At 35.5% G+C, this 15,176-nt stretch overlaps 1 protein-coding gene across 1 annotated transcript; it reads right to left on the reverse strand.

Moving 5' to 3' along the window:
• Positions 1-7,917: 7,917 nt before the first annotated feature.
• Positions 7,918-11,512, reverse strand: irf8 (interferon regulatory factor 8). Its single transcript, XM_038306691.1, has 9 exons — positions 11,395-11,512; positions 10,959-11,160; positions 10,435-10,618; positions 10,240-10,340; positions 9,949-10,006; positions 9,513-9,560; positions 9,018-9,410; positions 8,767-8,882; positions 7,918-8,668 (listed from the first exon to the last, which is right to left on the reverse strand). Exons 2-9 carry the CDS (start codon positions 11,127-11,129, stop codon positions 8,471-8,473), a joined length of 1,269 nt encoding a protein of 422 aa, XP_038162619.1. The 5' UTR covers positions 11,130-11,160; positions 11,395-11,512; the 3' UTR covers positions 7,918-8,470.
• Between the last annotated feature and the right edge of the window lie 3,664 nt (positions 11,513-15,176).

The raw sequence follows: 15,176 nt of genomic DNA on the forward strand, positions 1-15,176 counted from the left end.
GTTCCTTCCCTTTCTGAGGTCTGAGAATATTCTAATGTTTTGATAAATCTAAGATGCAGGAGGTATTTTTATGGGTAATAGTTTAAAATGTTTACTTAATTACTTATTTAAACTAAAAGTATTGCTGGGAAGAAACTGCTTTCCTATTCCGCTTCATCAGATTTCCCTATTTTTAGTTTTATTTTTTTTGTTTTTGTTTGTTTGTTTGACATCAAAATTAGCATCATACTTCTTATAGATGAAAACAAGAAAAAAACTGCTGTTCTTCACGAAAATGTTAAACACTAATATGGAAACAAACAGTTTTATGGCAGCAAATGAGAACCTAAGTCTTTGTCGGACTTATCACCATTTTTTTACTGTTATTTTTACGCAGAAATCAACCATTCTCAGTTGCTGTAGTACCTGAATGATAATTCACTTTATATGCAAAAGTATACTAGCAGGCTTTGTAATGTTAAAGCAGCTATTGAGCTAAAAGGGTTTTAAAAAATTGCTTTTGTTACATTTACAAACCTTTTGGAAATTACTTTCTATGGAATGACATCAGCTGATTGTGACTCCTTGTATAATATAACCAGAGATGGCAAAAGTACTCACTTTCCGTACTTGAGTAAAAGTACAGATACTCGTGTTAAAAAATACTCTGGTAAAAGTGGAAGTACTGATTAAACTACTTTACTCAAGTAAAAGTAACAAAGTACAGGCTTGTAAATTTACTTAAAGTATAAAAGTAAAAGTAGAAACCACTTTTTTCATGCCGTTGCCTACATTTTAAATGGATGTCTGCCAATAGGACTAGATCTCCGTTGTGTTCATTTTCAATCATCTCGTCGTCCATGCTACTAAGCTAACGCCACCGCCACCAAGCTGCAATGATTTGCCGCCCATGAATACCGCCGAATCTGTCGATTGATCTTGTAGTGGTGCGTCAAATGCAACGTAGATTCCCATCCAATTAGATTGAATTTGGTATTGATGAAGTGAAAAATAATAACGGTAACTCCATTGAAATGATTCAAAACTAAAGTAACGAGACAATTTTTTAAAATGTAGGGAGTAGAAAGTACAGATATTTGTGTAAAAATGTAAGGAGTAGAAGTAAAAAGTCGCCATAAAAATAAGTAGTAAAGTAAAGTAAAAATATCAGAAAAATCTACTTGAGTACAGTAACGAAGTATTTGTACTTCGTTACTTCCCATCTCTGAATATAACCAAATATCTGCTGGCTATAAAAACTTAACCCTGCCCTGATTTCTGTCCAGTATCTGTGTCCACAGATTAACTGTCTCCTAGATTAACTAGTTTGGTGCCAGTCTGATTTAAGAAACACTTTCTAGGATTATTTTCTCTCACTGATTTAAAATGATTGTCAAATCCAATAAAATCTAGAATCAAACTGCAGAATTTATTAACAAAAAATAGAGAAAATTTGCAATGAAAGGAAAAGAAATGTAATGCTGCTTTGTGTTTGACTCAGTGACATCCCAAGAGGCACATGCATAAAGATGATCAGATGGCTGATTAAATCACTATTCATAGGTTATTTATAAACATACCTAAAGACGAAAATTATTAGAAATATTTAAAATTAGATTTTTTTAAAAAGGGTTTGGTGTAGCTCTCGGCAGCCTACTACTACTACTACTACTAGCACCTCTACTTTTCTGTTGAATTTATATGGTATGATATAGGAAGAGCAAAAATGGCTTTAAATATATACACTTGACATAGAAATTTGGAGAAAAAAGGAGAGAAAAAACTATTTGATGCAAGAAGACAGAAGTACAATGGATCAGATGTTTAAACCAACTGTATTCCAAATGTATTCTTCTGACAAACAAGGACCGATGTTTCTATCTACAAGAAATTATTCATAATAATAATAATAATTATTATTATTAATTATAATTGTAAGAAATTTGTAAACATAAAGTTGAAGGACGTGGTATTTTTCAATTTTTTTTCAGCGTTTAAAGCCATCTTTAAGCACAGATATTTTACTTAAGGCCACTCTAGCCTTTGTTATAGAATTTTCTGGAAATATCGGCTACATCTAAACATACTGTGTGCATTTCAAGTGTAGACAGACTCAGCCTTCTGTGACAATGTTTGAACTTCCTGTTCTGCAGAATTTAGACAGTACAGCCTCATTATAATAACCCCCAACACAGTTAAGAGAGAGAGAGAGACCCCCCCCCCCCCTCTTCCATCTGTGTTTTTGTTCAATGAACCATTCACTTACTATTCTAATTTAAGTGAAAGGTGTATTTCAGAGATGTCATATGAAGTGCACATGATGTCTTTGATGAGGTAATTATTGTGACTCACTGAGAAAAAGAAATTGTTAGAAACAGATATTTTGAAATGCCTTATTATTTTCAATAAACACTTTACCCTTTTTTTATGTATAGCATTTTTTCAGAAAGCAAATATTTTTTAGGAAGTGGAAACAAATGATATGTACCATTTTGTTATCCCCAACAACTTTCAGAAATCTGTGATGTGTGTTTGTCTTCCCCTCACTTTAATCTGGAAAAATAAAAACCTGTTTTTAGATGATTAAAGCTGGTAGTAACAAAGCCCTAAAGGCTTGACATCCTTAAATTTGATAAAATACGCCTCCCCAAAAGAGTGACTCTAAATACATAATGGGAAAAAAATGTTAGACCAACTTTGTAATGGAAAACTATAATTATAAAATTAAGAACTGTTTGTTCTGTGTGGATCATATTATTAAAACAGATAGAAAGGAATACCTACATGAAATTCCTAAAAGCTCTGTGTTTGGTAAGACAATGCAATAGTTACTTTTATAAGTACTTTAGTGATTTTGATCATTTTCAGGAAAACATGGAAAAAGCCTTTATAGCAGCTCTTAAATCAAAAAGGTGTGTGGATTCAATTATTTATGTATGCGCGTGTTTAACCCTAATAAAACCTGCCTGTTATATGTTACGGCTAATGTTTTGCCAAGGAGTTTATCTAATTGGGACAGTTCTTCTGTCAGGATAGAAACTGATCATTGTCATTATGTATGTAACAAAAGTTTTGAGAATTAAATGGAAGCAAACAGAAAGTGGATTATTCTTAACAGTGAAATCTCTGTCACTATACATTTGGGTTATCCTTGATCTAAGTACACTGTAATATTTGATATGTGATATGGCTGGAGCCAGTGAAGTCTCCAGCGTGCATGATGTAATGATGTGAGATTTGATGATTTAGCAAGCTGTGTGTATAAAATGCTCCTGAAACTGTTATTCTGGGCCGACTTTCTGACGAAATTTCGATAAAAACTGTTTTCATGTCTCATAGTTATTTAATAGCCAAGTGATCCCTTCTCAAGGCAAGGTAAAGCAACTTTCTTTGTATAGACCAATTCAGTACATGGACAATTCAAAGTGCTTTTCATGAAAATTAAAAGCACAATTACATTTGAAAAGCAAATAAAAACACTGGACCACAAAAAAAGTAGAATAAAAGCAAGTAAAAAAAAAAAATACAATAAAAGTAGTAAAGAATAAAATAAAACTGTTGGATCACAACCATAAACTAATAATACGGCAGTTAGCTGTTTACTTTTTTTTTTTTACTTTGACTTAAAAATCTCAGGATTTCAGCCCCTTTTCAGTCCTTTGGGAGATTGTTCCAGATAAGTGGAGCATAGGAACTAAATGCCTCTTCATGTTCTAGTTCTGGGTGGACAGAGTAAGCTTGAAATAGAAGAGCTCTCTCATCTTATCTGCTAAGTTCCACTGTTCTGCTGTAATGTTCCGCTGTTTGCAAGGATTGTCAGTGCTTTTTAACCTGCTCTAAAAGAAAGAAAAAAATAACTTGACCGTTAACTTGTTCCAAAATGCACTTTTTCTAAGATAGGAACAAACCAGAGAGGCACACAATGCTAATGATTTAAGAAACCATCTCATCTGCTAATGTTCCACTGGGATTGCTTTGCCTGTTACTCAACATAACCAACCAGTTTTTCTTGGATCTTCATGAATGATAGATGTTTTTGTCCATTTATATTTCAATTAATCCCAAAGCAAGTAAATAAATTTTCTGTATCCCAGAATTATAAAGGTCTAGGGTGAGGAAAGGGTAGGATGCAGAAAATAGCCGTTAATTTCTCTGCAGACCCCAAACATCCTGTACTTTTTAAAATGTAGGTTAGTGCAATAACAGGCCCCCACAAACAGAAAGTTTCTATTTCCTTGGCTTTCAATTTGATGAGCACTTAACAGTCCCATAGTGCTCATATTGATACCAAGCATAAGTATTTTTTTTCTCTTTTGTAAAAGCATCTATCAACTTTCTGTGAGGAGTAAAATGAGATTTAACAGAAGTTCATTTAAATTCGGTTCAGTTTATTATCAAAACTAAAAAATAATATCAGACCAAAGAGTTTTGATGAAAATCCACGTTATAGAGTTAGTCAACTTACATCTTTGTGAAATATTTTCCTACAAATATATTGCTGTGAAAAAATTCTTTGCCCCTTATTAATTTCCTCTGTTTCTGCTTATATGTCACACTTGCATTTCACATATTGTTGAATAATGTAATATAATAGACATAGATAATCCAAGTCAAGTTAAAAAACTTAAGCTGTTAAATGATCATTTGAGATCATCGTGGGCATTTTTGGAAAGACCAGTTAAATTTGGTGGGACACATCCGGGCCTTGTCATGATGGCTTCACTGAAGGCGACCCAGTTATGCAGAACACCACTGACGGACACAAGGATGAAGAGTTCAACAGTTTATTAAAGCACAAACACACAGAATGAACTGATTCGGGTTCGGGGCCTGGATACTGGTTCACCGGAGTCTGCGTGAGAGACAGCACAGTTAGCGGTTTGCTGGCAGGGTTTAACTTCCAGAAGTTCACTGATTGTACCTTGAGGGTTCTTGAGGTTAACTTTGGGAGAGTCACTGTTGGTTCTGGAGAAGGATTCATCAGCAGAGTCCGTTTGCTGCTTCAGCGTCTCACGTCTTGTTAGAACAGACCTTGGCTTGGAAGTCCCAGCTCAGTCCTGAGCTGCTTGAGGTTTCTCAGAGGGATCTTCAGGGTTTGGCTCAGAGGGTCGGCTCGGCAGGTTAGCTCTTCCAGAGCTTTCTCAGAGGAGGCACAGGTTTCCTGGAAGACAGAGATGATAGTTAGAATCCAGACTGGATTCAAAGTCATGGAGATACTCAGAGGATCTAGGCTTTAGCGCTGACCAACTGGAACAACACTGCGGCGTTGAGGCAAGGTCTGAAGACAGCTTAAGTAGTGGATCCTCTGATGATCTTGACGAGCTGCAGCTGTGCAGGAGGCTCCCTCAGAGGATCCACGGCGGACTCTGTTGGAGAAAGATGGGATTTCTCCAGCTCCCAACAGGCCTGGTTACTGCTAGACATGAAAATATTTAGAAACTGTTTATAATTAAAGATCTCAAAACATAAACCACAAATACCTGATTTTAAGAAAGTGAAATTAAATGGACAGATGAGAAAAATTATCAACTGATTTCTATAAAAACATCCTACCTGATAATTGGCATAGTCCAGTGAACCACAGTGATCGCCATAATCAACCTATGGATAAACATGAAACGGCGACAGGTCAACCAACTCAAGAAGCACATAGATTTATTTGAACTGGTAGCTAAGGAAGGTTTCCAGCATCAAAAACAAGGCTGATCTAAAAGGACGAAGCCATTTAGATGATCCTCCCAATATTTTTTGCAAAAATTCTGTGGTCTGAGGAAACAAAAACACTTTTAAAAGTGATTGTACTGTTAAATCCGACATAAATGTAAACTATTCATTGAAAATAACCTCATATCCTGAAAATTCTACCTTTTTTTGGTATCAACTTAATCATATTTAGTTACTTTAACACAATGGTAAATTTAAAGTAAATATCAAAAAGTGGTTGCATTATTTTTTCCAGTACATGACAGTGGAAGCATAATGGTGTGGCTGCTTTACTGAATGAGAACATGAATTATTGCTGTTGTTGAAAGAAAGTTAAATGATCCTCTCTGTAAAAACTAAAAAAACGGTGGGTGCAGGTGTGTACCTACACAATTCATTCAAGTAAACACACTTTCTTTCAGGGTTCCAACTGTGTGCCATTTGTCTTTTAAGATAATGCTGTCCTGCCCTCCTTACAATGAGCATGAAAAAAATAGGAGAAGAACGAGACAAAAGGATCTCACTATGAATCAGTGAATCACTGAGCAGCAGTCGGCCACCTCTGTTCCTGTCCTTTCTTCTTTAGTCATCAGGAAAATGAGACTACCGGTAAGCATTTTACAGCCGAGATCCTTGTTTTACTTTCAAATAAGGCCTTAGTTTCGTCATTTTCAACTCAGAATGAATAACAGCGTGTCCTCATAATATGTCATGAATCTCGATGCTGGAGGATTTCCCTTTGAGAAAAGCTTTTTTGTCATTGTTGATGTAACAAATCACACTTAAAGGTACTTTTACTGTTTTCAGAAAATATTCCAAGTCACTATGATTAGACATTTTGCTGTTAAATTTGTGTTCTAAATTGAATAAAGTTGTATAATTTTAAGAGTAAATGTTGTATTCATGTTTAGAGATATGGATATTTTCAATCTTAAAATCCGGTTGGTCTGAAGTAAAACAGAAAGAAAACAGTAAAAAAAAAGTATATCACACCAGGTGGTGATAATTACTACACAGAATCTATATGTTGATAGATAGATAGATAGATAGATAGATAGATAGATAGATAGATAGATAGATAGATAGATAGATAGATAGATAGATAGATAGATAGATAGATAGATAGATAGATAGATAGATAGATAGATAGATAGATAGATAGATAGATAGATAGATAGATAGATAGATAGATAGATAGATAGATAGATAGATAGATAGATAGATAGATAGATAGATAGATAGATAGATAGATAGATAGATAGATAGATAGATAGATAGATAGATAGATAGATAGATAGATAGATAGATAGATAGATAGATAGATAGATAGATAGACTTTACAAAAGAGAAAGAAAATACTTATGCTTAATAAACAAAAAAAATGCACATCTGGTCTTTAAATCAATTATTCTACCAGCAAAGTTTTACTGAAGCTTGTCAGAGCTCTAAGACAGAGATTATGGCTTCTGAAATAAAGTTGTTTCAGCAAATAAGTCTCATATTGAATTATTTGGATGTGTTTTGCAAATTACAATGTTCCAGATAAATAACTTCAATGGTTTTCTCTAGAAATCATTTATGTATGTATATATATTTATGTATATATATATATATATCTATATATATATATATATCTATATATATATAGATATATATATATACTGTAAATAAACATTGTGAAAATCTACCCGTGACTGGGTACTAAGTTTATATATATGTTTCAAAAATAATTAATGATGTTCTAATTTAGGGGGAATGCATCTGTATTTGTGTTTTGTGCAGCCAGATGAATCCTAAGTGTTTCTGTTTCATATTACAGTGCACAAATAAATAAATAAATACAAAACTTTGTTGTGTAATTAGCTAGAATAAGAATTGGCCTTAGAAATTCAGAACAATATTATTTAAGTTTTAAAAAAAAACATCATATTATCTTTAGATAAACAACATGTTTGACACTGAGGGAAGAGAGGAAATATGCTTGACACACCTCACAGTTATATTTTAAATAATGGTTTCACACCTGATTAACCAAAGATTTGAAGAAGCAGACAGTTATATTTCAAAGGCGTTCATTTAAAAGAAAGCTTGCTTTTTGGTCTACTAAGTAATGTAACATTTCAAAATAAGAAGGGAAATAAAATCGGATCTGATGTCTATCCATTCGATCTGTCTGAAAGGTGAACCAAAACTTAAAGTGTTTACTGCAATTTAACTGTTGCAAGACCAGACATGTACATTTCAGTGAAAGTCTTTATTTTGAAATACAGTTTACTCAAATAATAATCTGATAGTAAAACCTATCTGTACTTTAATGCCACATTGCATCCAAAACATTGTGCAATTTTTGTCAATTCATATAAAAATATTTTCATTTTCTGTAGAAAACAGGATAGTATGCGATGAAATATCATTCAGCTGCGTTTTACTTCAACACCTTAAAAAAATTATCTAAACCTCTGAAGCTGAAAAAGACAATAAGTCAAATCCATCTTGAGAACTTAACTGCCTTCTTCTATAAACCTGACATTAATGAAGCTTTAGCAATGTGAGGCACTCACCTATACCTGTTTGTAACTTAATTTTATGTACCCTGTGATGATGCAACATAAATTACATGCAAAACCCTGAATGGAAGCGTTAAAAATGAGCCTCCCTCTTAAAGTCCTATTGTCAGAGAATAGACGATACTTTCTTTTCCTCAGTTGTCTTTCAATTCACCTCTTCAGTGTATATGAAAAATATAAAGAATGTCTGATATGTTTCAAAGCGGATCTTGGTGAGATAGTCAGGCAGTGATGGGCATGTTGTCCCTGTAGCACGCTTGCCTCTGGGGAACACTATAGCTGCACAAGTCCTGGTAGATTCGAGCCATCTGTTCAGTGGCCACGTCGTCGCTCATCTCAATGCTTGAGTTGCTGCTGTAAGGCTGCGAGCGACGCATGTTCAGGGAATCCAGCATGTGTTGGCAGTTCACCATGGTAATCTGTTTTCAGAGGCAAATGGAGAAAAGTTGCTTTCGTCAAATGAAGATGTCAATAGTTCAAATTTTCTTTTGTTTGGTTAATGGTTTACAGTCCTTACCTGCACAATGATCAGCTTGTTTTTGGCACTGCTAAGGTCAATCAGTTCCTCTCCAAAACAGAGTGTCACTGAGGGATCAGGAGCAGAAATCTGACCTTCTTGATAGAGCTGCAACGCTGCAACATTAACGACAAAATATGACATTAATAAAGGGTTACTTTATTATTACTCCTCTATCACGTCATAGCTGGATATAAGAATGTTAACCAAGGATTTTAACTTTTATGAGGTTTCCAAACATTATAGCTCACCTTGAAAAAACTTTCCTGTGTCAAAAATCTTGACTACAGAATCCCTCTCCAGTTTCCCAGGCATGGATCCGTACTGGGAGCTTCCATCCCCCAGCCCGCTCCAAAAGACCCGACTCTGACACAGCCTCTTGATGAAGATACCCTCTTGGTTTGCACGCACTAGAACACCTCTCTCCAGGTGACCCATCAGCTTGCGGGTGACATAACGCTGCCGTTCATACTCTATAAGCTCTGCTGGGGGGAAGTGAACACTCTGCATGCTGTCTGAACTGTAGGGGGCGCCACGACCCAGGTGCTGCTGGGGGGAAATCCTGCAGCCTTCTGGATGAGAAACCACTGTGTTGTACATCAGCTTCCCTCCATAGTAGAAAGTAATCATCAACTGGGAAAAAGCTACAAAAATGAAAATTTGTTTAGAAATAACAGAAAATACAATAACGCTGGTTTTGATCCATAGATTAGAGAATGATTTTTGAAGATAAACTGTTCTCATACCTGAACTGAGGTTGCCAGATGGCATTGGGTCCTGATGCAGAGGGAAAGCTAGAAATAGAAGAAAAAAGGAAGACATAGTTTAAAGCCTGCGGACTCAACCTCATCATCATGTCTGTCCTTTGCTGCATCATCAGAAATTACATTTGCTTAGCACGATTTACAGAGAAATAATCACTTAAGTCAGCAAAGTTAAACAGGATATTAGTCAACTGTTCCATTGCAGAATCTAACAGACCAACAAGCAAACATTTTGTGTCTAACACCCACAGCAGTTGGGACAAGGGCTGAGCTTTCCACTGGGGTTTAGTTTAATGAAAGAAAAAAGTCATTGTCCTACAAATAACATTAACAGCCTTACAAAAAAAGCAGACAAATAGTTGCAGTAACAACACATGTTAAAGTGTATAAGTAAAAAAGAAATCACGGCGAGTTTTACCGTTGATGCTGCCCTGAGACCAATACTCCGGACTTGCCTGAATGCTGCAACCATCCTCCTGCAAAAGAGGCACATTTTAGATTACATTTGCTGTTGCTATAGAACAAAGGGAAAGAGTGTGCATACTTAGCGCAACAAGTGTGAAAGAAAGAAAAGCCCGTGAAATACTGAAACAGAAAAAAAGTGTGATAAAGCTGGGGAAAAAAATGGAGAGGCGATGGACTTTATAGACCCAAGAAGCAAAAGCAATCTTGAGGATGAACTCTTTCAAATCAGAGACGTTTTCCGTACCTCTTTAATGAGCTCCTCTATTTCTGCAGGGCTGCAGTCCATGTCTGTGAGGTCACCAGAGCTGGTGGGACCTGTCATGGGCATCACTGCTACTTTCCCATCTGAGGGTGAAAAAAAGGCGATTCCTTCACTATTGCATTGAAAGACTCATTATACAAAAGCATGAAATGTGAGCAGGTCTAAAGAGAAACCTACGCTTTTGCTCATCTTCGGGCACAATGCGATACACCTTGTAGGGCTCGGAAATGTCCAGCTGTGACCTTTCCGTCACTTCCTCAAAGTCAGGGCTTTTATTTAGGGCACAGCGGAGTCTGGTCTTCCATGTAGCCGGTTCAGCCTTGTCCCCCTCCTTAAACTTGCCTTTAAACACAGCCCAGGCCTGTGGAGGGGAATGGATAAAAAATGAAAAGATGAAGACAAAGAGAAAGAAAGAAAGAAAGAAAGAAAGAAAGAAAGAAAGAAAGAAAGAAAGAAAGAAAGAAAGAAAGAAAGAAAGAAAGAAAGAAAGAAAGAAAGAAAGAAAGAAAGAAAGAAAGAAAGAAAGAAAGAAAGAAAGAAAGAAAGAAAGAAAGAAAGAAAGAAAGAAAATATTGTTTTTTTGTTTTTTTATTAGGCTACATAAATAAGACACAGAGAAAGCATATTTTCCCCCTTAGCTTTGGTTTTTACCCAAAGCACTGCAGGGAGAAACACACAGAGTGTTTCCAGGGAACTCAAACCTTGAAAATAGATGCGTCAACTTCTTGGTTGTAGTCCTGCTTCCCTGCGTGTTTCCAAGGAATCCTGAACATGGTGCGGCTCTCATCCTCCCACTGCAACCCAGAATACTGACCACTTTGGATCTGCTCCATCAGCCACTGCTTCAATCTGCGACCTCCTGAGTTTGACATCCTTCTTTTACCTCAGACTGCTCACTTTCACCTATATAAAAAAAAAAAACACATGGAAGGATAAGAATCAGGGAAAGTCGTGTTTAAACAGACACATACACACAGACAGTGAGAAAGAAAATAATTAGTAGGGCTAATGGGGAATTTTTTGTTTTTTAAGTCTAATCTAAAATAGCAAATTCAAACAAATAAATATTGCACAATGTAAAGAATATACATATCACTCCATCAACCTGTAGCTATAAAGCAAAAGTGAAATACTTACAGTCAAATGGGTTGTTGAGCTCTTTGTGATGCTGTTAGAAGCCTCGGAGTAAATAAAGTGCGCTTTCCTGAACAAGCCGTCTTTAAAGTTTATTGCGGTAGATGAATGAAAATGTGGGGGCGGGGCTTCCTGGTTCGACCAATCGCTGCGCCTCTAACGGCGCGTTCAGGAAGCATTCCTTCTCTGAACTCTGGGTATTTACAAGAAACAGTTTGACACAAGCGATCGTTGTAAGCTTGACTGCTGCCCACGCAGAAAGCTTCGTGGATGGGGAGCGCTAATGAAAAGCTGTAAAGTCACATGTGTTATTGTGTGAAGTGGGGGATTTCTGCGCTGCGGGGCGATGTGATGAGTTTCCTATCCATGCCCACTCAAACCTAATATAAAACCATAAAACCAATTCAATAAATAAAGAAGTCGGTGTGCTGCCACAGTGGTGCTTTAAAGTGGACCTAAGCAATGTGCCAGATTTCCTTAGAAATATCTAACTAGGAGGTAATTATTCAAGAAAAAAACAAAAAAAAAACTAAGGAACATGCTTTTGGGATAAAAAAAAATAATAAATCGCAAATAAAATAATACACCTGGAAAATATATAAATGTTTCTTACCTACAGTTTTGTTCAAAAATAACTGTATTACTAAATACAAATCTATCAGATTCATATAAGTTTCCCAAATTGAGGTAGTTTTAGGCTGATTTAACTAACTGTTAATAAAGAACCAAGATGCAGATCCCTTACTGGTTTGCATGTCCTTATCTTGTTTAAACATAGTTCCACAGCATTTCCTCTTTGTGGTAATGACATCTTCAGTTATTTTTGATATAACTAAATAGATGACCCCTTATGTTTAGACCTAATCAGTAGTTCTGATATCATAATTTAATTTCTTTTCTTTAGTAAATGAAAACCTAACCCTCTCAATTTCTATAACCTTAACATATTTCAGCCTGAGACATTTTCTTATTTGAATCCTTTTCGTCTTACCAATCAACTTTATTTTCATAGAATTTTGTTCTTCTGAACATTATAACAGTATATTTTACATTTCAAAATAGGAATCACATTATAACCAGCCTCTACAAGATGTTACAAACAAGGGCGTAGGTTTGATTTGAACTTTGGTAGGGACACTATTGGTCTGGTGTCATTGGTGCTATGCAATATGCATGCCCTTTTTTATGCTCGATGTGAGCATCCGTACTGATAAGAGGAATTCATTGTTAAAAGAGAAAAGCAACATTTTGCTACATTAATAAAAATGTTATAAGCTCTACACTCATTAGATGCTGTTTATCAATGTTTGAAGCATCACCGGCTCTGAAGAATGTGGAATTAGGACTGTTTTCCACTTTGAAAACGGTTTCATTTGAACGACTAAGAGAGAAGGTAAATACAGTATTTTCTTTTGAAGATATAGAATTGTGCAGAGTTAAACCCCACTCTAATATTTGTACCTACTATGCTCTCTCTGTATCAAGCAAAATAATACATTCATTAAAATATTAACTTCACTATAAAAGTTGAACATCTGGGCTATAGTTACTCTGTGTAGCCCATTTCATGTATTTCATCTGGGGCTGGAAAAAAATGAATCATATTGATTATTTCAATAATCGTCAACTAATTTAGTAGGTGATTCATCATTAACTGGAGTATAGAGACTTTAAAACATACAGTAATATAAATGTAAAATGTGTGTGGGAAACCACAGAGCAACCCACTTAGATAAGTTATATCAAAATTGTAAAAATAAAAACAAAAAAATGAAAACAGTAATATAAACTAAATATCGGTAAAAAGGAAACCCTCACATTTTCTTTCTTAATTGGCTGTTGCTAAGAATCAGAAATGTTGATGGCTTATTTGCCCATTTTTCCAGCAGTCTTCAGAACTCCTGGCTGACTCAGAATATTTCGTTTTATAAAAAAAAAAAAAAAAAAAAAAAAGGTTTTTGTTTTGTAGTGTACATGATATTCATTTTTTTTTATTGGGACTAGTTTTGTAGCCTAATATTAATTGTAGTAACCGCTGCATTCTAGTGTGAATAAATTTTCAATGTTGTGCTCCAAGCACACGCGGACTAGAAAACAGCCAATCAGAGAGAGAGAAGGCGGAACTTAAGCCAGAACAACCAATGAGAGTGGAGTTAAACAGCGCAACACAGTTCCATGCGCTGCTACATGAAAGGGACAGGAGAGACCAGGCAGAGGAGCTGCGAGAGGAAAAGAAGCCACTGCTGCAACAACTACTGCTTTAAATTATAAACACGTTGCTCACATCCAATTATTGGTAGGGACAATTAGGACGGTTCAAAATTTTGGTAGGGACATGTCCCTATGGTCCCTATGCAAACCTACGCCCATGGTTACAAATGTTAATGTTTTCATGTTGGAAAATCACCCAAAAAGCCTATATTTACAGGTTCCTATCTAACTTAGATGTGGATATCCAATATTATAACATCTGAACAAAGGACTTAAATGCTTCTTTTAAAGACTTTAATCAAAATAAAAATATTTTAGGCTACTTTTTTTGTGAAGACATTTAATAGACAGCCTTGTTACCAGGCGTGTAAATCTTCAAGTTCTACTGATTTTTTGAAACACACACAATATGTGACTAATTTTTCTCACAGAATTGAGCCCCAACTCCAGAGATGAGAGATGCATTTCACACATTCCCTTTGGGAGCAGTGAGCTGCCATTGTGCAGCTCCAAGGGAGCAGTGTGGGGTTACAGGTCTTGCTCAGGGACCCAGAGTGGCAATCCTTAGTAGTGGGACTTTAACTCAGAACTTCCAGCACCCAAACGCAATGCTCTAACCATTAGGCCACCGCTCCCCTGCTTCTCCTTTAGTCCTCCTACTTAGGTTTGTTCTGGAAGCTCTCAAAAATCTCTCCTCCGTGCTTCTTTTCAGAGAGGCTTGTGATGAAGAAAAATGCTCAAACAATTAATAATTTTGTCCGTTAGTGATTGATGACTTAATATCAGCCAGAAAAAGGCATTTATAGTTTAAGAATAGACACAGGCCAAATATACACTTCCAGAGTTTTTTTTTTTAATTATCATTAATCTCAGCAAAGGTATTCTTGCTATTTGAATATACAGACTTTCTTCTTAATTCTGAAGATTTTAATTAGTTCCTTTCACATTAGTGTCAAATATGGGGCATGTTAGAACAAAGGAGTAACTTTAAAAAGGTAGATATCACAATTTTTGACACTTTGTTTTTTTTATAAAACACTACAATTTGACACATAGGCAGCTTAAAAACCAGGAAATAAGTTGATTAAAGTGGCATGGGAATATTCCTCAGCACCTATTCTTTTTTCTTTTTTTTTGTCAGACTTCCGCTTGTTTTTCCTTTGAACAGTGAGTCTATGTAGGTGTGCTTCCCAGAAGCTGCAAGCCTAAACATGCCCAAGCCAAGTCACACGTGTTCATAAGCTCAGGAGACAGAATGAGACTAGAGGATTTATGTCTCTCAAAAAAATGAAATGTCATCAAACCTTACAAGTTTATTTTAGCAAGTACATTTGAGAAGTTAAACTTGTATATTTTTGATTGATTACATACTGAAAAATATATTGTGTGTTGATTCTTTTATTTACAGCCAATAAAACATTTCCTCAGAAAATGTCTTCTTTGTTTGAATTTGATATATTCTGTTAAGAATTGCCTCTTTTGAATCAATTTTCACCTTTTTATTTTCTTCCCTTCTAATTCTAAATGCTGTGCTGCTGGAAGGATTGTTTTGTTGATATCTTTTTATTTAAACT

The sequence above is a fragment of the Cyprinodon tularosa genome, unplaced genomic scaffold (assembly GCF_016077235.1).
Source record: "Cyprinodon tularosa strain WSP-4 unplaced genomic scaffold, ASM1607723v1 ctg59, whole genome shotgun sequence".
Classification (NCBI taxonomy): domain Eukaryota; kingdom Metazoa; phylum Chordata; class Actinopteri; order Cyprinodontiformes; family Cyprinodontidae; genus Cyprinodon; species Cyprinodon tularosa.

Bases quoted from the DNA above. Each gene is read 5' to 3' on its own strand.
- irf8 (XM_038306691.1), bottom strand. From the start codon at position 11,129: ATGTCAAACTCAGGAGGTCGCAGATTGAAGCAGTGGCTGATGGAGCAG. The intron at 9,561-9,948 runs GTAAAACTCGCC...TTCTATTTCTAG, and splicing joins GTCTCAGGGCAGCATCAACG to CTTTCCCTCTGCATCAGGAC. The intron at 8,669-8,766 runs GTAAGGACTGTA...CTCTGAAAACAG, and splicing joins ACAAGCTGATCATTGTGCAG to ATTACCATGGTGAACTGCCA.